Source organism: Trachemys scripta, chromosome 24 (genome assembly GCF_013100865.1).
Source record: "Trachemys scripta elegans isolate TJP31775 chromosome 24, CAS_Tse_1.0, whole genome shotgun sequence".
NCBI classification, from domain to species: Eukaryota; Metazoa; Chordata; order Testudines; family Emydidae; genus Trachemys; species Trachemys scripta.
The window spans coordinates 15,071,048-15,097,556 of NC_048321.1; the positions used below are offsets into that span (position 1 = coordinate 15,071,048).

Here is a 26,509-nt window from a genome sequence, read left to right on the forward strand (position 1 = left end):
GACATGTCCGGCTTTTCGGCAGTCAAACCCCCGTCCGGGGGGAATTGCCAAAAAGCCGAACATGTCCGGGAAAATGGCGGCTCTGCTCCTCCCCGACTCTTCGGCTCTGTTTAAGAGCCGGGCTGCCCCAGCACTACCGGCTTCGGGCAGCCCCCCTGCCTCCAGACCCTGCGCCCCCAGCCGGGCACTTCCCCGCCCGGGCTCCGGCGGCGCAGGGTCTGGAGGCACGGGGCTGCCCGAAGCCGATAGCGTTCGGGCAGCCCGGCTCTTAAACAGAGCCGAAGAGTCGGGGAGGAGCAGAGCCGCCATTTTCCCGGACATGTTCGGCTTTTTGGCAATTCCCCCCGGACGGGGGTTTGACTGCCGAAAAGCCGGACATGTCTGGGAAAAAGAGGACGTATGGTAACCCTAGTTTAACCCTAGGCTGCAGTTGAAGAATGCTGGAAGTTGTATAAATTAATATATTTTCTCTTTCAGAGTTGGTAAATCTTGTATGTCACTGAGATAAAACTAAAGCTTTTTGATTTGGAGTGGCTGGTCCTTTGGATGGGGAAATGTGCCATTTAATCCTTCTCCTCCCTCTTCTTGCCTTCAGGAACAGTTGTGATACCCAAGCTTGGTGATGGTTGCTACTGATGTTGACTTGCCCACTGGAATTGGAACAGCTCTTTGGATTCACCTGACCAAAGATGCTGAGTTCAATTTGCTTCCCCATTGAGGTTCAGAGATGACAATGGGGAAGGAAACACAGTCAAAAGACGAAAAGGGAGAGATACACTGAAGATTAAAAAGAGTTTGAGGTTACCATGTTTTCATTCTGTACCTTTCACAGATGAGGGAAGCAGTTGAATTTGGCTTTTGAAGCTCACCAGAGGTTTCCCTGATAAAGCCAACCTCCGTGCTGTGTTGAAAATGCATACCAATTATATTACACTGCACTCTTAAATGTGTCTAGATATTAACAGGAGAGAAGGGGGGACTGGGGCAGAAGTGAAAGTTCTCATCCAGAGGTCGTACTTTATGACATAAGAAACAAGGGGTAAAACTTATGAAGTGAATCTTCTCCAGCTGACTAATCAACCATCAACACCTGCAAGGGAGGGATAGCTCAGTGGTTTGAGCCTGCTAAACCCAGAGTTGTGAGTTTAATCCTTGAGGGGGGCCACTTAGGGATTTGGGGCAAAATCAGTACTTGGTCCTGCTAGTGAAGGCAGGGGGCTGGACTTGATGATCTTTTGGGGATCCTTCCAGTTCTATGAGATAGGTATATCTCCATATATTATTTATTATTAAGATCATTGGGTCCATGAAGAATGAATGATCCACATTTGGTGAGAGGTGGAGTGGTTCCCTGGAATGTTTTTGCAGTCTTCGCTTTCTTTTTAGGGGTCCCCTAAACAGAGGTTTAGGGTAGGTCTCCCGGCATAGAGGGCAGCAGCTGTTTTGCAAGAAGGTGATAGTTTTGAGGTTTATAGAGTTTGGTTGACACCTTAGATTTCCCCTTCCTCCCCACCCCATTCACTTCATTTCAAGAGCTAAATATGAGCAATGGGGCCAGCTAAGTCAAATCTTTACCTTCAGTTTTTAGCTAACAAAGCGTCTTTATTGAATGAGACCATCTCCACTCTGAAATAATCAGTTATTAGTGATATTAATAACAATGAGTCAGGACTGGATGAAACCCTTCTCAGAACAGGATCTGCGTTTGCTGGTTCCCACACTCATTGTGTGACTTGTTTATAAAGACCTAAGGACAATATAACAAATGGGGAAATCCTCCTCTTCAGCCAACTTGGTGAGGCTGGGGAGGGGAAAGGGGGAATGAGAGAAGGACCAACATATCTCCAGAAAGAGTAATTGGCAAAGGGCCCTTTTTTCTTTCTGTGATCATAACTAGTCCTTATAAAGTGATTTTCATCTGTTGGTCTCAAAATGCCTTGTAAAGGATGTCAAGGCCATTACCAGTGTCCCCATTACAGATGGGGAAACTGAGGCACACAGCAATGGTGTGACTTGACCAAGCTCTCTAAAAGAGTCTAGATCAACTGCCTTCTGCTATGCTGTAATTAAATCCTCCTATCCTACTCTGCCAAGTCATAACCACAAGGGATGACCAGATCATCCAATCCAACCTCCTGTATATCGCAGGCCTTCAACACCACCCAGCCCCTGTGCACTAAACCCAACAATGAAATAGACCAAAGTATTTCAGCCCACAGGAGACTGAACTATTATATGTCAGGCAGAGACTGGGAGGGACTGAAGTGCACCAATGCCTGAGACCCCTGCAAGGGCAGGGAATGGATTGAGAGACTCCCAGGTGAACCTGGCGGTGACTGACGGCAGCCCTGAAGCATGAGATTTTAGGGACATCTGATATGAACCAGAAGGGACCCTCAGGGCTCCCGAGCCTTGTCAGCCACCATCACAAGCCACCCCATCATACAATCCCACTCATCAATTTGTTCAGCTTGCTCTTAAAACTAATTAAGTTGTTTTTCCCCACAACTTCTATTGGGCGGCTGTTACAAGACTTAGTCCTCTGGTGATGATTAGAAACCTTCTACTTTCCATCTTGAATTTTTTCATGGCCAGTTTATCCCCATTTGTCCTTTAGCTTAAATAGCTTCACTGTCCCTGGTGTTTACCACCTGATGTAGTTCTAGAGGGCAATCAGATCCCCTCTCAGTCTTCACTGTGCTAAGTTAAACCCACCAAGCTCTTCCAGTCTCCTCTCATAAGAGAGGCCCTCCATTCTCTTGATCATCCTAGTAGCTCTTCTTTGCACTTGTTCCAGCTTGAACTCCTCTTTCTTGAACATGGGTGGCCAGAATTATAGTTTTCCATATGAGGTCCTACCAGTACCTCGTGCAGTGGCACTAATACTTCCCTATCTCTGCTAGAAATGCCACGTCTGATAACAGCAAATGCAAACCTAGCCACACCACATAGGTGGCTCATAGTCATCCTGCGGTCAACGCACACACGTAGGTTGGTCTCTCCTCCTCTCATTCCCAACTGATGAGTCCATACTTATAGCAGAAATTCTTCTGGTTAGACTGTAGGTGCATGACCTTACACTTCGTACTGTTGAATTGTATTCCATTTCTGTCACACCAGTCTTCAAGCTCATGCCGATCTTCTTGTGTAATATTCTGATCCTCCTCTGTATCATCTGCAAATTTCACGAGCACACTCCTATTTTTTGTGCCAAGGTCATTAATAAAAGTACTGAATAAGATCGGTCCCAAGACTAGCCCATGAGGAACTCCACTAGTAACCTCCCTTCAGGCTGGAAATTCACCTTTCAGCACAACCCAGTGTCTTCTCCCCTTTAGCCGGTTTCTTGACCACCTTGCCATTCCTTTACTAATTCCCATCTTCTCTAATTTAGCTAAATTTCCTATGTGCTACCATGTCAAATGCTTTGCTGCAGTCCAAGTATATTAGATCTACTGCATTTCCCAAGTATCAGAGGGGTAGCCGTGTTAGTCTGAATCTGTAAAAAGCAACAGAGGGTCCTGTGGCACCTTTGAGACTAACAGAAGTACTGGGAGCATAAGCTTTCCTGGGTAAAAAGAAGAACAGGAGTACTTATGGCACCTTAGAGACTAACAAATTTATTAGAGCATAAGCTTTCGTGGACTACAGCCCACTTCTTCTGCTACTCTGTTTCCTGGGTAAGAACCTCACTTCTTCAGATGCAAGTCACTTGCATCTGAAGAAGTGAGGTTCTTACCCACGAAAGCTTATGCTCCCAGTACTTCTGTTAGTCTCAAAGGTGCCACAGGACCCTCTGTTGCTTTTTGCATTTCCCAAGTTTCTTACTATTTTACAAGACGCATGTTTTGCCCCATGTTTGGACCCTTTAACACCTATAAGGACATTAGGGATTATTATTTGTGTTGAGATCCTACCCATAGGGGTGTGTCTAGGCACCAGTGCAGCAAGAGTGTGCCTGGGGCAGCAAGCCACGGGGGGGGTGGCGTGTCAGTCGCTGTGAGGGCGGCAGTCAGGCAGCCTTCGGCGGCATGCCTGCGGGAGGTCCGCCGGTCCCGCGGTTTCGGTGGCAATTCGGCAGCAAGTACGCCAAAGCCGCGGGACCGGCAGACCACCCACAGAAACGCCACCAAATCCGCGTGACCGCAGACCACCCACAGGGATGCCGCCGAAGCCCGCCTGACTGCCGTGCTTGGGGCGGCAAAAAACATAGCCTACCCGCAATGGATGCATTAGAAACTTGTGTAAATGCGGTATTCATTTGCACTCTCGATTGCTCGTCCCCCTACAGGAATTATTTTTGTTTAGTCCTTGTACAAACAGGGCCTTAGCTTGCATGTGAATGATCCTCTGTGATTCCCTCCCCTCTGGCAGATGATCATTGAGCTTTCTAGGGCCTACCTCCCATTAGGAGAAATTAAAACAAACAAACAAAATCCTACTGTTGGTTCCCAGTGTTGCCACTGAACAGGTTTTAGGGAAAGCAGACAAGGCGCCTGCGGCCGCGACCACTGTCAACATCTCTCACATAACCTAGCTCAGACCAGTTCGAAGTGACACAGTGTGTCCAGGGCGATCAATGTTGCTGCTACTGGTGGGAAATTTTCTCAGAATTTTCCTCCTGTAGACAGGGCGGAGTGATACAATCCGCCGCCAGACAGTCCCAACGCCGTAAATTCATTACCTTGGCCCCTGGCATCTTTGGCTAAGGATACCATATTAGCACCCTTTTAGCAGGTTGGGCTTAGATGTGGGTGTTTTTTCTGGCAAGGCGCTAAAACGGCTTCCCTGGACAAAGGTCCTGTCTGCTTTAGGAAATTGACCTGTTGCTGACAGTGGATGCTCCCCCTGCACTGGCGACGAGAAGTTTAACTGCTAGTGCAGACAAGACCCAAGCATCTCCAGCACCACTGTTGAAACCTGATCAAGACTTGGTAGAACCAAGCAATCTGCTCTTCGTGGAGTGGAGAGAAGAGGTCCTTTTTAGCTGTCACGGAGCACTGCATGTATTGGTCCAGTGCAGCTGTATTTTCAGGTGATTGCCCTCTGTGCCGAGGAGTAGCTGGCTTCACATGATCCGTAAGGAGGACAGAAACATGTACAGGGATAAAAGAATTTTGTAATGGGTATTTTGGCTATACGTGCAACCTGTGTCATGCCCTAATATTATAAGCTTTATCTTCAAAACACTGTACAAACACTAAGGCTAGGTCTACACTTACCTCCGGGTCCGGCTGTAAGCAGTCGATCTTCTGGGATCGATTTATCGCGTCTTGTCTAGACGCGATAAATCGATCCCGGAAGTGCTCGCCGTCGACGCCGGTACTCCAGCTCGGCGAGAGGAGTACGCGGCATCGACGGAGGAGCCTGCCTGCCGCGTCTGGACCCGCGGTAAGTTGGAACTAAGGTACTTCGAATTCAGCTACGTTATTAACATAGCTGAATTTGCATACCTTAGTTTGAAGTGGGGGGGTTCGTGTGGACCAGGCCTCAGTAATGAATCCTTACCACAGCCCCAGGGGGAAGGAATTACCACCATACAGATAAAAATAATAAATGACTTCTTTTCTAAGGGGTAAACTGAATCAGAGCTCTTAAGTTACTGACCTATGGTCATAAAGTGATAGAGCCAAGAGGGTGGATTGATTTAAATCACCTTTTTTTATCATGATTTAAATCAGGAAACCTTGGTTTAAGTCTTTGATTTTAATCTTGTTTTGCATTTGTACTTTTTGGTTATCTTCCTAAAGAAAGGTGGTTTGTTATGGGTTGGTATAGTTTGGTCATGCTTTTTGCTAATCAGGAGGATCTACTATATTTATGTAAGTAGAATCTCGGGGTTGGAAGGGACCTCAGGAGGTCATCTAGTCCAACCCCCGGCTCAAAGCAGGACCAATCCCCAGACAGATTTTTACCCCAGATCCCTAAATGGCCCTGTAGACGTGCCCTTTGTTGCTTGTTGCACAAATTTGTGGGAGACCACTCTTTCAAACACCAGTGTCCTTTTATTTTCCCACCACCACTTATATACAGCTTTATACAGTTCACTCCCAGGCAGGTAGCCCCTTAGGGGAACAGCTTGCTTTCCCAGCTAGCTGGGAGCAACAGGTCCTCGCTTTCCTGTTCCTCCCCTCCTACTTCCTTCCTGCTAGCTTTATAGGCCTTGCCCCATCAAGCTCACAGGTGTCTCTCCTTTAGGGCTTTAATCCCTGTCAGCTCCAATCTCTTCCCCTTACTGGGAGCTGACCTAGCAGGCTCTGAGCTACCAGGGGCAGAGTCAGTGCCTTTTGGCCAGCACCTTGTTACAGGCCCCCTCAAGGATTGAATTTATAACCCTGGGTTTAGCAGGCCAATGCTCAACCACTGAGCTATCCCTCCCCCCTGCTCATTATTTGGGCAGGGATCTTCACCCCACATTTTGACTGCAGTATCTAAGTAAAACATTCATGCTTGCCAGTGAAAACAGAAATGGCCTCTGACAAAGTTATTTTCCTAAGAAGTCACTCAAAACTACTTTCATAATCTTTTTTGTATTCCACGGAAGCCTGCGGTCAGCCCTTGGAAATATTTCTGCTGTTTTTAAAAAGTCTGTCTTCATCTACATTGCAAACATTTCATGATTCAGGGTCTGACATGAGACATTCCATCCCAGGGCAGCAGAGGAGGAGTGGACATTACACAAGAAAATGGCTTGCGGACCCACCGGACTGTGCTGGAGGGATCCTGCAGGAGCAGTGTCTAGCCTTCCTTAATCAGAAAGTGAGGGGCTGCCTCAGGATAAAGGGGAAAAAGAAGTACCAGGGGGTAGTCTCCAGAAAACTCACCTTGGAATGTGGGAAATTACATACATTTTGGCTATTTGCATATAATGGACAGTGGTCCAATATATAGTCAAATCAAGAAAGCACATGAAATATCACTTAATTATATTGGTACTAGAATTTTGATTTAGCCTAACCCCCATTAAAAAAAATAAAAAGGTAGAATTCTCAGCACTACCCTCCCTGATGCTCTCTAAAAGGCACAAAAACAACAAGGAGTCTGGTGGCACCTTAAAGACTAACAGATATATTTGGGCATAAGCTTTTGTGAGTAAAAACCTCATGCCCAAATAAATCTGCTAGTCTTTAAGGTGCCACCAGACTCCTTGTTGTTTTTGTAGATACAGACTAACACGGCTACCCCCTGATACTTAATAGGCACAGTGATGCAGTGGGCAGGCCAAGGGGCTGGGAGTCAGGAAATCTGGGTTCTACACCTGGCTCTGTCATTGGCTTGCTCACCTCTCTGTGTCTCAGTTTCCCCACTTATAAAATGGGGGTAATAATGCTAAATCACCGAAATAAAATGCTTTGAGATCCACAGGTGAAAAGTACGGTGTGAGAGCAAAGTATTATTGTTAACCCGAAAATTATTGTTCTGCACAAACACACCCATGATTTATAAAACTGATTGGATTAGAAAAGCCAGAAAGGTACCTCCTTAACTAGCATTTTCTGAGCTGCAGTGAGGATATGAATTTGTATCGTGTTACCTCTCTCTCTCTCGTTCTTCCATGCATAAGTTCTCACGAAAGGATAGTAAAAATTAGAGCTGTTTGGAATTGTTTCTTTCTCCGGAGAAAAATTTGACGACAAATGGAAAAAAAAAATAATTTTCGTCAATTTTAGTGTGTGGAAAATTTTGATTTTTTTCCTCAAAAAATGTTTTTTTGTTTTGTTTGTTTTGTTTTTTTGCCAGATACTTTTTGATTTTTAGTTAGCCAACAAAAAAATCAAAGGTTTTTGAGGAAAGCAGTCACTTTCTATGAACATTTTAGTGCAGTTGAAAACTCAATTTTCTGCACAAAATAAGTCTTGATGGAAAATGTTTGACCGGCCCTTGTGGAAATGTAATCTAAAGGCAGTACTTGTGCTAGAATTGCTTCAGAACAGGGTCTGAGAGTGGTACTTGGAGGGCTGAGGGTGGCTAAGAAATAAGGTATGATGAATTCTGCCTTCTGATATGGGACTGCACTTTCCGTTGATGGAAGACTGGCTTCTATTTTTGCTCAAAAGGCAGATGTTTGAACACTGGCCTTGACTTCATTTCAGGAGCCAGTGCTTTCAGTCTACAGCTTTGGAAATGTCTGAGTCGATTAGAGACATTGGTTTAATATCTAGGGCTGTTGGCACCAACAAATCTTTCCTCTGTCCCTCTGGCAGAAATAGCGGTGCCTCGGTAGGTTTCTGTACCGTGTTTCAAATTATACAGACCAAGGGGCTTGGGCTTTAAACCTAGAACAGTGATACTCGGACCGAGACTCATGATCTGCAAGCGGCTCTTTTCTGTGTCTCCTGCGACTTTTTGCCGCATGTGATATTAAAACACTGTGTGATTTAATTATTAACCAGTCAGGATGTGTTTACTATGTTAACCAATTGCAGTTGATAAAATAATACTTGGTCAGTCATTTTGCTGTGAAAATAATACTGGTAGTTAGTTATAGAATTTCCCGTCATAGTGTTTAAGTATGAATAGTACTATAGTAAATGAAACAATGGATTAACACATCTTTTGGGTAATGCTGATCGCTAATTTGACTCCCGAACCACTAAGTATCACTAACCTCAAAAGATCATTTCTAGCAGCACCTTGGATGCTGCCTCCTCTGCTCTTTGGATTCCCCAGAGAATCACTTCCCTTTAAACTGGTTGGGCAAAGGAATTCAGCTTCATTGTCTGTTCTCTGTGATCCATCTCTCTTCTGCTCTCTCAAAGCATTGAGGTTTATTTCTGGGCCACTCACCCTGGTTGAAAACACTGAACTCGTTTCAAAAAGAAAAAAATCAAACCAATCAACCCTTTAATGTAGCTCCAGGGCCGTAATCAGAGCAAATGCATAGGGGGGTTGAAAGTGACACATGGGTATACCTGGTTAAAGGCAGCTAAAATGAGGTAATTCACACCTTCTGTCCCTGAATGTGTTACATCAGTTTATAGTGAGACACTCTTATACATCAACAAACTGAGAGGCCAGAAGAAGGTATAAATTACACCATCCTTGCTGCCTGTAGACTCACTTTGCCATGTGTCACTCCGACCCCCACCTTCCCCAAGCATTCAGTTCACACATGTACCCAGTTAGTTGGCCTTGTCATTTTTAACATGCCGCTCTCAACCCCAAACGCCTTCACGCCACTCGCTCCGAGGCCCGCCAGTCGGTTTTGGGGACACACTTGCCTTCATCCCACACAATCTTGCGGTTGTCACTCTACATTTTTGACATCAGAAGTGTGAAATTCTGAAACCAAGGTTATAGAAAACCCGGTACATGTTAAAGAAGCGAAGCCCACATCATTTCTCTGCTGTCAGTTTTGCTTATATCATTCATTTTCTGCCTTGATCAGGCATAAATGGTTTGCTGCTACTACAGGGACTGGGGATGTGGGGCAAACTGCCTGGCCAGTGCTAGTGCCCTATGAGTCACTTCTCAAGGGCCATTGTTCTGTTCATCACACCTAACACAAGGGGAGGGATAGCTCAGTGGTTTGAGCATTGGCCTGCTAAACCCAGGGTTGTGAGTTCAATCCTGAGGGGGCCATTTAGGGATCTGGGGCAAAAATCTGTCTGGGGATGGGTCCTGCTTTGAGCCGGGGGTTGGACTAGGTGACCTCCTGAGGTCCCTTCCAACCCTGATAGTCTCTGATTTTATGATAAGAGGACTTGACTATGCTGTGCTGCTGTTGGCTGGTTGAAATAGCTGAGGGAATGAAAAGGGAAGGCCAACAAAGGTCTGAGTCAGAAATGGGATGTCCACTGGCACCGAGCGGACAGCGGAAAGCGCTTGATGAGTAAGTTCATGCTCATGACCCAGCATAAGTGACAAACCCTCAGTGAGGCTTGGTGGACTGCCAAGAAATAGGAAGGCTGAGTCAGCAGAAAGAGACAGTCCATGGTAGAGAAACCGTGCCTTGATTTTAAGGAATCGTTTTACAAAGTTTTCTACAAACTCGGAGCACTTTGGGATTTTGCATAGAGGATAATAAAGGCAGCAACGCTACTGTGCTGGCCGCAGGGTGGTAATGGTGGGTGGATTGCGTGTTACTATGCTGTGTCATTTTCAGACCTGACCTTGGCAGCAGATCAGTCTGCGAGGTTGTGGATGTCAGGCAGTGAATAAGCGGTAAACTGGCAGGCAGCTGCCCTCTTGTGGCAAAATGAGGTATTAAGTAATTGAGTCACATTTGTTTGCAGATGTGCAATAATTTATCACAGTCGTTATTAGGCAGTGGGCCAGATTCTGCTCTCAGTCAAATCTGGAATAAGTCCATTTTCCAGATTTATGCAATTGTAACTACGAGCCAAAACTGGTCCTGTATGTTCAATATTTTAAACGTTGTAAAAACCCTCTCATTTAATTAAATGATGAAAAGCGTCTACGTATTTTCCAGAAAATTCAGTGGAAGAAGCGGAGTGTTGCATCAATCATTTAAAGTCACATCGCTCAACTTGCTCTGATACTAAACATTCCTTACAGCCCAAAGTCGGATTTCATCAGAGAGCCAGGCAGGAAGCGCTGCGCTTGTCAGTGACTTTCCAGAGAATTTACAGAAAAGCTGGGCCAGCAGCCACGGTGTGGCCACGGACTGTGGTTTTTTAAATTTATCTTTTTAAAACTGGGTAGAAAAACTGGGCTTAGTTCTAATCCCCTTCACAGTACGATGTCTTAGCTGAAACAATCTATGGTGATCCCGGAGGGACCTTTCCCTCTAAACGACTGAGTTAATAACATCACCTCCTGCTGCTTAAATTAGTCTTAGAAGCTAGCTAAGGTGCTTCTGCAGCAGAGGCCAGGAGATCCCCCTTCCTCATTCTGTGATCTCAGACAGCCTCTTGAGTCCCTTTGAAGTGTCAGGATCCTTGGTTCTATTACTGCCTCTAGAAGGTAGTGTGTGCTAATGGTTAGAGAGGTTCTAGTGCCAATTCTGCTACTAATTTGCCATTTGACTCCATTCCAATGGGTACGTCTACACTGCAATTAGTCCCCCGCAGCTGGGGGATTCAGGCTCATGCAGTCCACCCATCTGTGACTCTCCCAGAGCCCAGGTTCCAACCAGAGCTTGAATGTCTACACTGCAATTAAACGGCCCCTTAGCCCGGGCCCCTTGAGCCCGACTCAGCTGGCACGGGCCACCACGGGTTTTTATTTGCAGTGCAGACGTACCCTTCCAGGCTTTCCTATCATTCTGCTGTGTGATTGGGGCACCAAATCCCTCCCCTGTAGAAAAGAGAGAGAGCTTCAGAGGCTGGGTGTGAGGTTCATGGATGAATGTCGGTAAAGCTCTGCACTGTCGACAGAAGGCATTGCAGAAGGGTGAAGTGTTATGCCAAAGGACTGGGGGAAATTCTCCCGCAGAAGTCAAGGGGATCATAGAAATCATAGAATGTCAGGGTTGGAAGGGACCTCAGGAGGTCATCTAGTCCAACCCCCTGATCAAAGCAGGACCAATCCCCAGACAGATTTTTTGCCCCAGATGGCTCCCTCAAGGATTGGGCTCACCACCCTGGGTATAGCAGACCAATGCTCAAACCACTGAGCTATCCCTCCTGTTGATCTGCTGTGGATTTCCTGAGGTCCTTGTTACCTGTCGAAACGCCATCAAGAGGCACGGTCTATGGTGGATCTCCTGGTTCCATCTCTTTCTGAGACAAGTTGCTGTTCCAGATGATTTTACACTTTCCACCAGTGGCTGAAAATGGAATTCAGAGAATGGGGCGGGGGGTGAATGGGAGAATGCCAAGTTCAAACGATCTCATCAGAAAACTTGTAGCAGTGAAATTTCCCAGTACGTGCTTCAAATTGCTCTAAGCAAGGTGCTGATGCCACTGAACAGAGGTGCCTTCTGGCTTATCTGCTTCTTGAGACCATTCACAACGGAGTCTTTTTATCTAAGGTCAGAGCAGAGTCTGCTCCTGAAAACCTTTTACGCACAAGAAAAGCTTCACTGAAGACAGTGGGGCTGGGCATGGGAGTAAGGGATTGCAGGCCCTCTCCTTGGGCCACTGATGTCACTGCAGGCTCTGGCCCCATGTTACCAGCGAAACAATTGAATTGCAAGCAGGTCTTTGGGTTGGATTATATCCAGTTAAACCATTGAACACAGAGATCTATTTCCTACACTGATATATGGGAGAGGAGACTGCTGGACCCAGCAGGAGCTTAACAAAATGGCAGAACTGTAAAAAGGTAGTTTCAAGGAGCCTTGAGAAGGATGGCAGGCACCTGTTGCATGTGGCCCAGGTCACCAGATGCCTGGAAACAATCCATAAGACTGACTATTAATGTAAAGAGTTAGTTTTATTTATCATGTCCATTCTGGCTGGATATCTACACAGCCCTGACTATGACCCAAAGTCTAGCATACACCAAGTCTAAAACCTGATATGGATTCCTTAGGGAGTCTACTTTGGTTATTCCAAAGTCCTGGTTTGGAGTGGAGAGGGGGTCATTCTAGGACAGTACTGCAGTCCATGCCAGGACCGGCTCCAGGCACCAGCTAAGGAAGCAGGTGCTTGGGGCGGCCAATGGAAAGGGACGGCACGTCCGGGTCTTCGGCGACGGGTCCCTCAGTCCCTCGCTTCCTCTTTGATCTGCCGCCGAAGAGGAAGGGAAGGAGTGAACGACCCACCGCCGAATGGACCGGCGCGATAGAGCTGCTGCTGACATGCCACCGGTCGGGTTTTTGGGGTTTTTTTCGCCGCTTGGGGCGGTGGAAAACCTGGAGCCGGCCCTGATCCATGCAGTTGTGTTTGTTACCATAGGCTTTTGAGCACTGAAATGGCAGATGGACGGGTTGCAATACAGCCTCCCATTCCCACACTCAGCTCATCTACTCGTTCACAGGAAAGAGCTGCAGGAAGATGGGCTTTTCTGTGTTTTGGACTGGGTGCATATTGGATAATTACGAAGTGCTGTGCGTTGAATAAGGCTGCTTCTGCTACCGAGCTTTAATGCTGTCTTTGGTCTCTTTGATTTTCTAGACATTGATTATCTCACCTCAGTCCTGTAATGTGCTAGAGAACTGGCTCTATGATGAAACTTCACAACGCTGCTGCTACCAGTGTCCCTCAGGTCAGTATGTTTGTAACTCGGGAACAATTAACAGGCAAACGTTCCGGCACATCTTACTGGTGCAAATGCACTAGTCAACATGAAATGGTGGGGGGAGTTCTTTCTGTTCCCTGCATATGTGTGCCGTGTGCAGTTTTATGAATGAGCAACAGGTCTGGATCCAGATCCCCTCCCCTCAAACGTCCCAGTGATCTGCAGTATGAAGGGCATAAGCCCCGGCTTGTTTTTAGGCATTGACAGTTTTGTCAGTGCGGCTTGCAGACATTTAGGCTGGTCTACACTTAAAATTTAGATCAATGTAGCTACGTTGGTTGGGGAGGGGACGACAAATCCAACCCCCCCCCCCCCACACACACACCCTGCTCACTCTATGCAGACCTAACCCTCAGCAGGGAGGTAGCTATGCTGACAGAAGGATCCTTCCATCGCCACTGCTACTGTCGTTGTGGGAGGTGGTGTTCCTACACTGATGCAACAACCCCTTCCTTCCATCAGCGTAGGCAGTGTCTCTATTACAGGGTTCTGCCAGCATAGCGACAATGGAACAGCCAGACCAATATCGTCTCCGGGGTGTAAACATGCCCTGTGGACTTGGTCTGGCAAGGAGCTGTGCCACTAGCAATAAGGCACTCAGCACCTCGTTGGAGGTGCTCAGAGCCTTTGCAGAATCGGGTCCTTAATTTGCATCCCGCTGAATTTTTGCGTGGTCGCGTCCAGTGGTGCGAAGCACGTGGACAGACGGTGTAAAACGCTGCCAGCGTGAATTGCTGGTGTTTTGCACCCACTGCTGCGAGGGACTGCACCAGAATCGGCCCCACGGATTTGCTGCTGCAGGGTTTCCAACTGTCCAGTAAAACTGTGAAGCTCAATTTGCATCCGATCGCAGGCCATAAAAATAGCAAACGGCACCGGGGAAACTCTGTCGCTTTCTTCAGAGTCAAAACAGTTTAGAAAGTGTTCCAGAGGAGAGGGAGGTGGGCAGCTTGTTTTCAGCGCCAGCAGCAGGCCGCTCGGTAGCTAGCATGACTCATGAAGAGTAACAAGCCTTGTGGTCAGAAACAGGAAATGGCTTAGAGAGACCAAGTCCCGGAAATGCCTGAAGCTAGCCCCATTGGCCAAAATAGTTCAGTGGGCGGGGCATTTTGTGGCATTTCCCTCTCGGTAAAAATGTTTTTCTTTTCTTTTTTTTTTTCTCAAAAGGAAATTTTTGACATTTATTTGTTCGGCTGATAGCGTGCGGGGGTATTGTGCTTGGCTGCGAGCATTTGCATGAAGTTGGATTGGGTCAATAGCAGGACATCCTGCGCTGTGGCCATGTGATGTCAAGACTATACCAGGGCTCCTGAGAGACCCACCCCTGTGTGTGGCCAGCCGAGACTTTACAAATTAGGAAGAGGGAGACTGCTTCCAGTAAAACAAGAAATTAGGGATGACGAAGCTGCTTTTACCCAGTTTGGAACCTACTCAAATGGATGGACAGCCATCTGTCTTGTGTCTACACCATCCAAATCCCACATCTGGGCAGGGGGTTAGACTCGGGACCCTGGCGGTCCCTCCTAACCCTATGGTTCTATGATCCTCAACTGGGGTATGTCAGTGTAGCTTCGTTGCCTTCAAAGGGGCTTCACCGTTTTTATAGCAGCTGCAGATGTGGGAGTTGTTACATTTGATTTGTACCTGAAGGATGTTGGCTTGGTGTTGTGCTTAAGGAAGACTGGGGAGGAGGAGAGAGGAGAAAAGCGGGGGGAAATCTCGGGGGAGAATAGCATTAAAAAGGGATCAGAGAGAGGAATATTCCCTGGACAAATAGATACTATACTACAGGGGTCGACAACTTTTCAGAAGTGGTGTGCCGAGTCTTCATTTATTCACTCTAATTTAAGGTTTTGCGTGCCAGTAATACATTTTAACGTTTTTTAGAAGGTCTCTTTCTAGAAGTCTATAATATATAACTAAACTAGTGTTGTATGTAAAGTAAATAAGGTTTTTAAAATGTTTAAGAAGCTTCATTTAAAATGAAATTAAAATGCAGAGCTCCCCGGACCGGTGGCCAGGAGCCGGGCAGTGTGAAGTGCCACTGAAAATCAACTCACGTGCCACGTTCAGCACACGTGCCATAGGTTGCCTGCCCCTGCTGTACTACATAGCAAAAATGACACTAAACGGATATTAAGGTTGCAAAATCAAGCCCACAAAAGTTAGGAAATGCCAGAATTAAGGTTGTCTGTGCCATCCTCCCTTAGCTGCTCACCCCAGTCCCAGTCCCCCAACCTCAGCTCCACGCCTGCATCCCTGAACCTGTCCACTAGACCAGACCACCTTCCTCCCAGCAGAATCCCAGAGTAGGCCAGCAGTGTTTACTCCCTGGGCTGCTGGTCAGATGTTCCACAGCCACACTCCGCCTGCCCTCTGCAGTGCATTATTTCAGCCTCAATTCCTGACACAGCTGGTCGCTAAAGGGAATAGCTATTTTTTTTTTAAAAGGACCATGTTGCAGGCCTGTGCACCGGCATCGCAGTGGTTGCCACCCTAGTGAGACTGGTTTCAGACAGTGGGAGGTGGGAGCCACGTAGCTGGGAGTTGTCTGGTGGCATTTAGTCACCTAAATATAGCACTGATGCTGTCACCTGCGCCGCCCACGCTGGGCTTGCCAGAACGTTTAGCGAGTGTGTTGTTTTCCTCCGAGTCGTTAGCCCGGAGGGTTGTGTTATGCAGAAAGAGGTGGGCCGTTTTCCTGGAGTCTTTCTCGCCCCCCCCCCCCCCCGTGCCCCATTCCCGCGCTGCTGCTGGGATTTCTCATTGTGCATTTGCTGCTGCCACGGTGCCTTCCTCTGTGGTCGTGGTTACCCACCTCCCAGCAACTCCTGGGGTCAAGCTTTCTGCAGCCCTTCTGATCTCCATGATATAGCCAGGGCATTCGTTAGCCCGCGGACCCAGCTGCTTAGAATACTGACCTTTTAGAGGTGCCTCTGGCCCAGCCACCCCTGCTTGGCCTCCTTCCACGCCCCAGCACAGCTTTTGAGGGCGCACCTCTGCCCCTTCAAGCTCCCGTTTGCACCAGCATCCCAGAGGTGCTGGCGGCAGTTGAGAGGAAAGCAGATATCTAGGCAGTCAAACGTTGAGCACCGGCCCTGGGGGTTGCTACCATAGACCTGAAGGAGCCAGTGAGGAGCAATTGTCTGAGGAATCTGCGTGGCAGTGGGGCACTTCCCTGCAGACCTGCCAGCCACCTCTGTCTTCCCATTTGTAACCTCCCTGCGCAACGATCCCAAGCCCTGCACCCTGGAATAGCATTACTGCAGCCCGGGTGACAGGTGCAGAGAGCAGATCCAGCCTAGTATTGTGTGGGAGGTGACCGCATGGACTGAGGCGCCTTCGGCCGTATAACAGGGTGACTGTCCCCTAAAGGGCAGTAAGCACTAGTGGTCAGTCAACACCTGTTCTGTGCTGTGTCTCTTTAAGCCCTTGGACTTTTTAAGAGCAGATGAAGACCCAGGAAAGGCAGAGCTAGGTACTGGGGGAGAGGAAGATGGCCCCAGAGGAGATAGTTAAGGCTTGGGGAAAACCCAGGCTGCTGTTTCTTTAAGGGCCTGGGATCAGGAGCTTTGTGGAGTGGGCGGGGCAGGACTCCTCTCTCAGCCAATCAGGACACGCTCTGGGAGGGAAATCTATATATATACACACACACACACACACACTATCCTCCCTCAAAAGGAGTGGAGCCAGTGGCTGGGGGAGATCTGCAGGGGAATGCTCCTAGGGGGAGAGTGAAGGACTGACTGGGGCAAAGAGCCAGCCGGAGGAAGAAGCTAGCAGAGGCTCAACACCCCTAGCTCCAAGGAGGAGAGCCGGGGACTGGAGCAGAAAGCAGCCTGCAGCGGAATAGAAGATGACTCCAGCCAGGTAGGGGCTGGGCAGGATGAAATTTGGACTCTGAGACCTTTATTTTGATGGGAACCATTTCTGATGATAATCCAGGGTATTATTGGAAGAGAAGAGCCTATCTGAAAGGGAAACTGAGGCTTGGCACGTCTGAGCGACGCTTGGCCAGTAGAGGGCGCTGCCGGGCAGGCACAGCATTCTCTCCCTCTGCTTCTCTCAGAGCCCTTGGTAAGAGGCTTCTTACTTATTTTGCTTTCTGTCTTTCAGGCTATCATAAACGGAAAGAGTGTCCCACAGATCCAGACCGGGACTGTGGGCAGTGTGAACCCGAGCACTTCCTGAACAGGGAGCAAGGGAAGCCACGCTGCGAGGCCTGCGTGTCGTGCAAGCCAGGTATGTGTTTTGCTTAGCCCCTGCACTTGCATCATGCCGAGACCTTCTCTGGGTTTGGGCTAGGCCAGTTTCATTGTGTCTTGATTTCCTGCCTTTCCACTACCTGTCTGGACTGGCGAGGGAAGCTGTCTTATCTTAGTCCTTGATCCTCCAGCTGAAGCACAGGGCTGATGAGAGCCACCTCTCCAGTTAAGGTGCACTGCAGTAAGGTATCCCCATTACGTGAAACTGGTCCCATTTGTATATTTGGGTGGGTATCTCAATAGGACATCCAAAGGCTGCATTTGGGGTCAGTGGTGGAATTTGAATCAGGCTCTTGGAGAGTGCACGTCTGGCTATTTTACTTTTCTACGTTGTGCACCTACTTGAGCATCCAAATGCTTGACTTGGATGTTCTGTTCAGTTTTGAAAAGTCGTCCCACCACATGACATGACGTTAGAGAGAGGAACGAACCACGGAGCTTGGATCTGAATTCAGATTTGCATCTTGGTTCTCCCCAAGTCTGGATCTGGGGTTCTGGTACGGACCCATCTCTTGTGTTTTTTCACCCCAGTGGATTCCAAAGAGTTTTGCAGACGCAGAATTGAAGTGCAAGCCTTACTGGGATTGCAGCTACCTCTGGGGGGATGCACAGAGATGTTTAACAATGCACAACAACATTACCCACCAGGTTAGAACAGGGAGGTTAGCATGCTTAAGAGAAGCTACCAGGAAAATTTAGGAGGACGGAACGCAATTGCCTGAGCTAAAATTTGGCTCAAGCAGGAGAGTTAACACCCCGATCTTGCAAATGTGCAGTGAGCTCTTGACAGCCTACAAGTGGTTGGGATCCCAGTAAAAACATTTCATTCAGAACGGCATTTCCAGCAGTAGAATGGCCCCCTGTGCTGGCTCAGTACTTAGAGAGGGGAATGCCACCTACCATCTCACCGCGCCACTTCCTGCGGGACCTGGGATTTCCCCAGAGGTCTCTCATTCAGCTATTGACCAAGTCTGATTCCTGCTTGGTTGATCAGACTCCAGCCCATTGGTTCGCAGACTTCTCCTGCTCTTGTGACTTGAGTTGTCGCTGAACAGAACATTCATTATCCTTTCCAACTCTTCTCCTCCCCCTGCGTCTCCTCCATGCTAATTTTCTCTCACTCCCCCTTTCAGAATACGACCTTGTGGAGAAAGTCCCTTGCTCCTTCAATTCCAGAAGGGTGTGTGAGTGCCGAGCAGGGCTGTTTTGTAAGGTTGCCGTTCTGAACAGCTGTGCGCGATGCATTTCCCACACTGTCTGCAAGCCAGGATTTGGAGTCCTAGTCAGAGGTAAGCATCCCACCCATGCCAGCCAGTCTCCTCTGGCTTTGGCCTCTGGACGGTGCTGGCGACACAGCTCACGCCGTCGCGTACGGCTCGACGATCGCTTTTTTTTTTTCTTTCCTGCAGGCACCTCAGAAGTTGATGTCTCCTGCCAAGAATGCCCTTTGGGGACCTTCTCTGAGCGGCACTCCAGCACCGAACGCTGCAAGCCCCACACGGAGTAAGCCCAGATTTTTGACCGGCTGTCTAGAGCTAGAGCTGGAGCTGGAGCTGTGGGAGGGCTAGCTCAGTGGTTTGAGCATTGGCCTGCTAAACCCAGGGCTGTGAGTTCAATCCTTGAGGGGGCAATTTGGGGCTTTAGTTGGGGATTGGTCCTGCTTTGAGCAGGGGGTTGGACTAGCTGACTTCCTGAGGTCCCTTCCAACCCTGATATTCTATGATTCCATTTTTTTGCGGGGGAGGGATAGTTCAGTGGTTTGAGCATTAGCCTGCTTAAACCCAGGGTGGTGAGTTCAGTCCTTGAGGGGGCCATTTAAGGATCTGGGGCAAAAATCTGTCCGGGACAGTACTTGGTCCTGCTAGTGAAGGTAGGGGACTGGACTCGACTCAATGACCTTTCAAGGTCCCTTCCAGCTCTATGAGATAGGTATATCTCCATATATTATGGAAGCTGTCGCTCTTCTGGCACAAACTAGCCAAACCCAGCCCCAGGACAAAGGAGCAGCATTTTGCTAGTGAGCAAAGAGATTTGAGGGCATCCCTATTTCTCTTATTACTTACACAAGATTACATGGCCGAGGGGGTGGGGAGGTTTGAGGGTGGATGAATGAACCCCTCTAACCTCGAGCTCTCTTGACTAGAGTGGGTTAGACTTGAACATGAATTCAAGTCTAGATTTGCCTCTGGTTTAAAGAGATCCTGTGGGGCAGGGGGAGGAGTAATGGGAAGGGAGGAGCTTCTGGCTAAGGGCAGATGGCACAAAAACGAGCAAGGGGGTGCTTATCACTCAGGTAACCTCTCTCCTATCTTCCATTCCCCCAAGGATTCCTCATGCGTTTTTACTCTGTGACCTGTAACCTCTGTGTTCTCCTTCCCCTTCCCAGCTGTGCCAAGCTAAACAAAGTAGCCGTGGACAGCGGAAATTCCACACACGACCAAGTCTGCATGGACCCACCTCCCACCCACCTCACACCTGCCACTTTGTCTGCGAAATTCAGCAACGAGTCGAAGGATTCCGACAGGGCAAAAGCGCCGCTCCTGAACGAGCAGCCAACAACCGTGGGAGGCCAGCATTCCCACACTACCACAAAGCCAGTGACCAGCGCCAGCATCCTCACGAGTGATGCAGCCTCTGGTGATGCCAACTGGACTGCTGCGGGAACCGTCGGTGGATCGGATACAAAACACGCAGCTGGCACTTCTCCTACCTCAGATATAGCTACAGAAAAGACTGCCAAGACAGGTGATAGCACTGATAACGCACGTGATGAGTGCAGTACATGGGGGAGGGATAGCCCAGTGGTTTGAGCATTGGCCTGCTAAACCCAGGGTTGTGAGTTCAATCCTTGAGGGGGCCACTTAGGGATCTGGGACAAAATCAGTACTTGGTCCTGCCTAGTGAAGGCAGGGGGCTGGACTCAATGACCTTTCAAGGTCCTTTCCAGTTCTAGGAGATAGGATATCTCCATTAATTTAAAATTTGTTTAATTTAAGGCGGGCTTGGGTCTGCGTGCGTGTTCTGGCGTGGGAACGTCTTTCTCTCTCATACTGCCTGTGGACACCCCATACCTTTTCTTAAAAAAAATCCCAGCTTCATTAACAATACCCCCTCTGCCCGCTCTGTGTTGCAGGTGATGGGAGCTTTGTTCCCTGGGGTGCGGTGGTTCTTTGCAGCATGGTGCTTCTCGCTGGTATGCTGGCGGTTTGGCAAAGGAAGGCTTGCAAGAGGCGGATCTTCACCCCCAATGGGAAGAGTGAGTTTCCTGAGCCCTCTAGCTGTTCATTAACCCGTAGCATGCTGGTAGTGTCACCTGTTCTTGCAAAGGTTTGGGTGGCCGCTGCATGTGTCGGGGAGAGCGACCAGCCCCTGGGAGCAGGCAGGGCAGGGTGAGGGCTCCAGGCAGATCCTGACCTCAGGGTTTTCAACGTTAGAATCCTATAAGCAGTTCATGGAGGAAGAAAGAGATGGTGCTGCCATGAAACACAGGCTGCGTGGGGAGTTTCTCAGAGGCTGTGGGAGAAATGGTAACAAAATGTCTCTCCTCAGCACAGAACGGTGTCGTCTGGGGTCTGTTTTGTGTGTTAGCTGGTATAGCCCCAAGCGGAGAGAGGGGAAGGGTAATCTTCGTTGGTAATGATCAGATCTCGTCCTCCATATGTCCCAGAGCTACTTTGGTGCTGAACATGGTGTCTCTTTATTTTCTCAGCTCTTGATCTGTATCCAGTCACTACATGTAGACTCAAATCTTCAAGTCAGGGTAGGTGACTGATAGAGGCTGGAGCCATCTTTCTGGTCTATCGCAGAAGGTTTTCTAGCTGAATTTCAATCCATTTTTGTGTTAATTAGGACAACTGTTACTGAGTCACGTTTTTACCTTATTAGACTTATATGACAGGTGCTGGGGGAAAATGCATTGCATTGCTCTCTCCAGCACTATTAAAACGGTGCAACAGATGGCGCTCTTCCACCTGAATCGATGCCCTTGTGTAGTAAGTGGGGCCCAGTGCTGCTGGAGGTGTGCCGTTTTTTAGGTGGAACTTAAAATCACAGTGCCTGACCTGAAGGCCTTGTGGCTTGTGTTACAAAAGTAGAGAGGGCATTAACCACAGTACCCTAACCAAGCCCCAGCCTGAGTCATTACTGTCATGCTGTCTGGAGTGACTCAACAGGGCAGACACCCCAAACTGGTGGTGTATTCTAGACAGGGGCTCCGGATCGGGGAGGGGCAGGTGGCCAGGGCCCTCCCTCTTATTACCTGCGGTAAGGGCGAGTGACGGGGGGAGGGGCGAAGAGAAGTGAGCAGAGGGCGAGGCCTTGGGGGAAGGGGCGGCGCGGGGGGATGTGCCCATGGTTCGGGTGCCTGTGGGGCACCCCCTCCCCACGCTTTTAGGGTACTTCCAACACTCCTGGTTCTAGAAGTGGATTTCACCAAGCCAGTAAGAAATGCGAACTCCTTGATCACCATGCTAGCCTTACCACAGAGTCACAGACCGTCCCCTTAGACTCTGCAGTGTGTTTTGAAATCCAGACAAACTAGACTTTTGTGATAAATGATCACTTACCCCCCCAAAAATCACACCACATTCAGGTTACTTCCAGTCCCAAGAGACCAGTCACTTACCCCCAGATCAGTTAGCACCTGACAACGCCAACACCTGTAGCCAATCCTGTAATAAACTAGCTAAAGGTTTATTAACTAGGAAAAAGGAACCAGAGAGTTATTTACAGGTTAAAACACGAATGAGTTACCATCTAAATCGTAAGAGTGACAGAGTTGTAGTGATCGGTCCATTCCAAGTGTCTTTCAGGGCAGACCCAGGAGGCAGCCCTTGGGGATCTCTGGCTTCAACTTAGGCTACTTGCAGAGTGTTTGCGCTGTCAGTTTCCCCGGTGATAGTGAACCGGTGAAAGAAAAGCGCTGGTTTGTGTTCTCACGTCCACAGGCGTCCGAGAGTGTTTACATTTGCAGCACTTCCATCGCCAATGAGCGCCACACCCTGAGGGCAGCTATCCCACAGTGCAGCTCTCTCCATTCTCATGATAGGTCTCGTGGGAAGGGCGGGGGGGGGGGTGATCGCGGGGCATCCTGGGGCCCTGCACAGCCTCCTCTCCCCAAACACTGATCAGATTCAGTAGCTCAGAATTGCTCCAAGCAGGGGAATGTTTGCTCCATGGAGCAGCCAGCGTCCCCTGGCCAGAGGATAAGTGAGCGCTTGCCAAAAAACCAGGCAGGGGAGTTTCAAAGTTCCTGGGGCTTGACAGGGGGAGGGGCAGACATCTGTTTACCGGGTGTTGGAGCAGCAGAGCTGCTGGCCGGAGTGGCCATCTAGGCACTGTGGGATATCCTGCGGAGGCTAAAAGCTCTGTAAACAGGAAGAACGTGTCTTCACTTGTACATCACCGCAAAAGCATCACCGGTAAGAGCTGTACGTCTCTTGTGGAGGTGGTTTTCTTTTTGCGGTGAAACTCAGAAGTTTCACCGCAAAAAAGTCATTGGCAAGTGTAGACACTCCCACGGTCTTTGCGCAGAAAAGGGACTTTTTCCGCTTTCGATGGCAAATGTAGACATGCCCTTCGAGGCTCTGGCACTTCAGAGGGCAAACAGCCAAAAAGATGGAACTGTTTCCTGTGGTTTTGTTTATTTCCTTCATTCAGCTTCCAAGCCCACAGGAAGAGCATTTCCCAGATGGACAGGGCCATTAACCAGTCCTTTGTATTGCAATGATTCTTGATGGCCCATCTGACTTTGATAGTCCTTCTGGATGGGCAGAGGGAGTGGGGGATGGTTTCCATGGTTGAGTTCGCAAGTTCAGGGCAAAGCACAACTTACCTATTTTCTTATAGCCTGGAGAACAGACATTACAAGTGAGATTAATGCAGGCAGCAATTTACAAGCATTTCATAAAAATCTCAACACTAAATACATTCTTATAAGACTAACACCTATTTTGAGCAAAACTAACATACAGTTGACCTGGTCTGGTCTCCAGCTATGAGGTTGTCAGCTCTTAGCCAATGCCGGCAGCCTGGGCATGAACTGCCATGTGGCCTGCCAGCCTCACAATTACGTTTTACCCAGCTAACCTCCCCTTGCGATTTCAATCGAATAGTCTGTTCTATCTGGCTTTTCTTCCCTTCTCGGTGCCTTCATATCTAAATACATTCAGCAGGGCATTAATCAACGTGACTAACATCTGCCGTGCATGGTTCATTCTTTATTGAATATGGGGGGGTTCTTTACAACTCAGCTGCATTCACTCCAAATGTGTCTGCATTTTAGTGGTAGGGAAGGAATGCAAAGGGTACTTCATTTTGTAAAATAACTTAAAATACATCAAGGTGAAAGCTGCTGTACAAATACAAGATGAGACATTGATAGTCTTCTTGGGATTGTTAAATTAATATAAACTTACCCATGATATGTTTTTTTCCCCCTCTTCTCATTGTAGGTTCTGATCTGATGAAGAACTGTGCAGTAAGTATGAAATAGACGCTCCCAAATCACTCCTGTTTTCTCCAAAAGGAGTAAAAATAATTAGTGGTATTTTATAATGTCCTTTTAAACCATCAGTGACAACCTTTTCAGGCCAGGTCTACACTACAGGCTTATATCTGTGTAACTACGTCACTCAGGGGTGTGAAAAATCCTCACCCTTGAGCGATGTAGTTTACCAACCTAACTCCTGGTGTAGACAGTGCTATGTTGGCAAGAAAGCTTCTCCCATCAACATGGCTACTCCCTCTTGCAGAGGTGGATTAACTCCACCGACAGGAGACGTCTCCCATCAGCATCTTCACTAAAGCGTTTTAAATGTAAACCTGCCCTTCAGTTTGCCCCTTTCCATTGTAACCTCTGATGTACATGCACGTGGGGGATGTAGCCGTACTTGTTATCTGGGGCCTGATCTTGGAATCCTTCCGCTGGCAAAATTCCCATCAATGTCATGCTGCTAATGGGAGTTCTGCTTCAGTGGGGCGTGCAGGCTGTGACCCCGTTGTCATTAGATTGGGGCAGGAACCAAAATCGCAGAGGCGAACATGCCTGATCTTTTGGGAGCAGTTGGGATCTGACCTTGGCAGTTTCGTCCCATCTCCATTTGTCACCCCCCAATTAAGTCATTGGGATTGAGCCCCCTCTGGTGCCCTTCTCTGCAGGTGTGGGCAAGAGTGCTTGTCCTAAAACGGGTGTTAGGAGGATATTGTTTGATGGATGTGCCAGGACTGGTGTAACGACACAGATTGAAGCTGGTTAGCCAACATGACCCTCTGGAAATAATTACCCCCATCCACAGTGCAGGGATATTCCCAGTTAATACAAAACAATGCTAATGATAAAGTAAGAATTTCCCGGGCTAGGGATGAACAAATCAAACATAAATAAACACAGTAACATTAGAGGACAGATCCTGAGCTGCAGTCAATTGTCAGGGCTCCATGGAAGTTCATGTCGTTTGTTTGTTTGTAATCTTTGACGCCTACACGAACGCTGTGCTAGTGAGGTAGGCTTTCAGCTGAGCTCTGTATTTTTAAAAGCATTTCATTTCACCTGTAAAAAATGGTTTTTAAATCTCCAATTGTAAAGCAACCTGGTTTTACAAACTTCTACCATCATTTCAATATTTCATGCCAGCTACTCAGGAAACTTCCTTTCGTACTTTTTCATAGAAAATGAGTCAGACGGGTGCCAAGTGCTGGGAACTTCACACTTGAAACCCCTTGCTCGGTTTTTGCTGATCTAATCGTGTGCAAACGGCAGCAGAGCTAGGAACCATCAGCAGAATTTGGCTCTGGGACAGGAAAGCTATAGCTTTGGTTAATTGGATCTTAGTTTCTCCTTTAAATAAATAATCATTAACCCCTGAGGGGGAGCTCTTCTGAGACAGGATTGCAGTGACTCTGCGTTGAAGTTCTAGAACGCCAATTCAAATCCTGTGCTTGCTTGACCTTCCACAAGAGGGCAAGAACTTGCAAGAAATCAGGGGAAATTTACATGCATCTGTTTTCCTTTAAATTCATTGCCCCTTGATCACCCAGCGCTACATAATTTCACAGCGGGCTATTTGCTTCGCTCAATGCTAAATACAGAGGGAGAACAGTCTTAACACCAATCCAGCTTGAAGTTGTGATGCTTGTGATGACAGAACAAGGAGTAATGGTCTCAAATTGCAGTGGGGGAGGTTTAGGTTGGATATTAGGAAAAACTTTTTCACTAGGAGGATGGTGAAGCACTGGAATGGGTGACCTAAGGAGGTGGTGGAATCTCCATCCTTAGAGGTTTTTAAGGTCAGGCTTGACAAAGCCCTGGTTGGGATGATTTAGTAGGGAATTGGTCCTGCTTTGAGCAGGGGGTTGGACTAGATGATCTCCTGAGGTCCCTTCCAACCCTGATATTCTATGATTCTAAGTTCTGCCTGAATACATCTGTTAAAACAAAGTTCTTCTCCCTGGGATTTCTGTTCATTACACATACAACACTCCCCTAGAGCAGAGGTTCTCAAACTGTGGGTTGTGACCCCATTTTAATGGCTGGCATTAGACTTGCTAGGGCCCAGGGCTAAAGCCAAAGCCCGAGGGTTTCAGCCCTGGGTGCCGAGGCCCAGGTTACAAGCCTCCCTCCCCCACCCCCCCGCCAAGAGTGGTGGGGCTTGGGCAGGCTCAGGCTTTGGTCCCCCATCCTAGGGTCATGTAGTCATTTTTGTTGTCAGAAGGGGGTCACGGTGCAATGAAGTTTGAGAACTGCTGCCCTAGAGCTTTGCAAACTCTATACTCCACCGCTGAAGTGCAGCTACCGCTAGGATACAGGCTAGCAACTGCTGGTGCACAGCATGCAGTACTACAGGTGGGGAGAGGACAGTCTTGGCCGTGGGTGCTACTTCTATGAAAATGCCATCGGACGATGCAGCGCAGCAACCTCCAGATGCTTAGACAGCGGAGGTCCGGAGCGCTGAACGTCCATGACCGCAGTGTACGGTATCTAGTAACTCCCCAGGATCGTTCCTGATCTGCTGCAGCCAGGTTAATCGCGGGCGACCACATGACCACCACCAGTCCGTGACCAGGCAGTGACCTCATAGTCAATCTTCAGAGTTCAGTGT

General features: G+C 48.3%; 1 protein-coding gene across 1 annotated transcript in view; it reads left to right on the top strand.

Moving 5' to 3' along the window:
• Positions 1–26,509, top strand: part of LOC117869734 (tumor necrosis factor receptor superfamily member 8-like) — a 40,957-nt gene that overhangs the window by 7,929 nt on the left and 6,519 nt on the right. The window contains exons 2-9 of the mRNA XM_034756805.1: positions 13,023–13,113; positions 17,263–17,388; positions 18,545–18,700; positions 18,821–18,914; positions 19,798–20,156; positions 20,545–20,667; positions 21,121–21,171; positions 23,864–23,889. Coding sequence (XP_034612696.1) covers positions 13,023–13,113; positions 17,263–17,388; positions 18,545–18,700; positions 18,821–18,914; positions 19,798–20,156; positions 20,545–20,667; positions 21,121–21,171; positions 23,864–23,889 — 1,026 coding nt within the window. The remainder of the gene's footprint in view (positions 1–13,022; positions 13,114–17,262; positions 17,389–18,544; positions 18,701–18,820; positions 18,915–19,797; positions 20,157–20,544; positions 20,668–21,120; positions 21,172–23,863; positions 23,890–26,509) is intronic.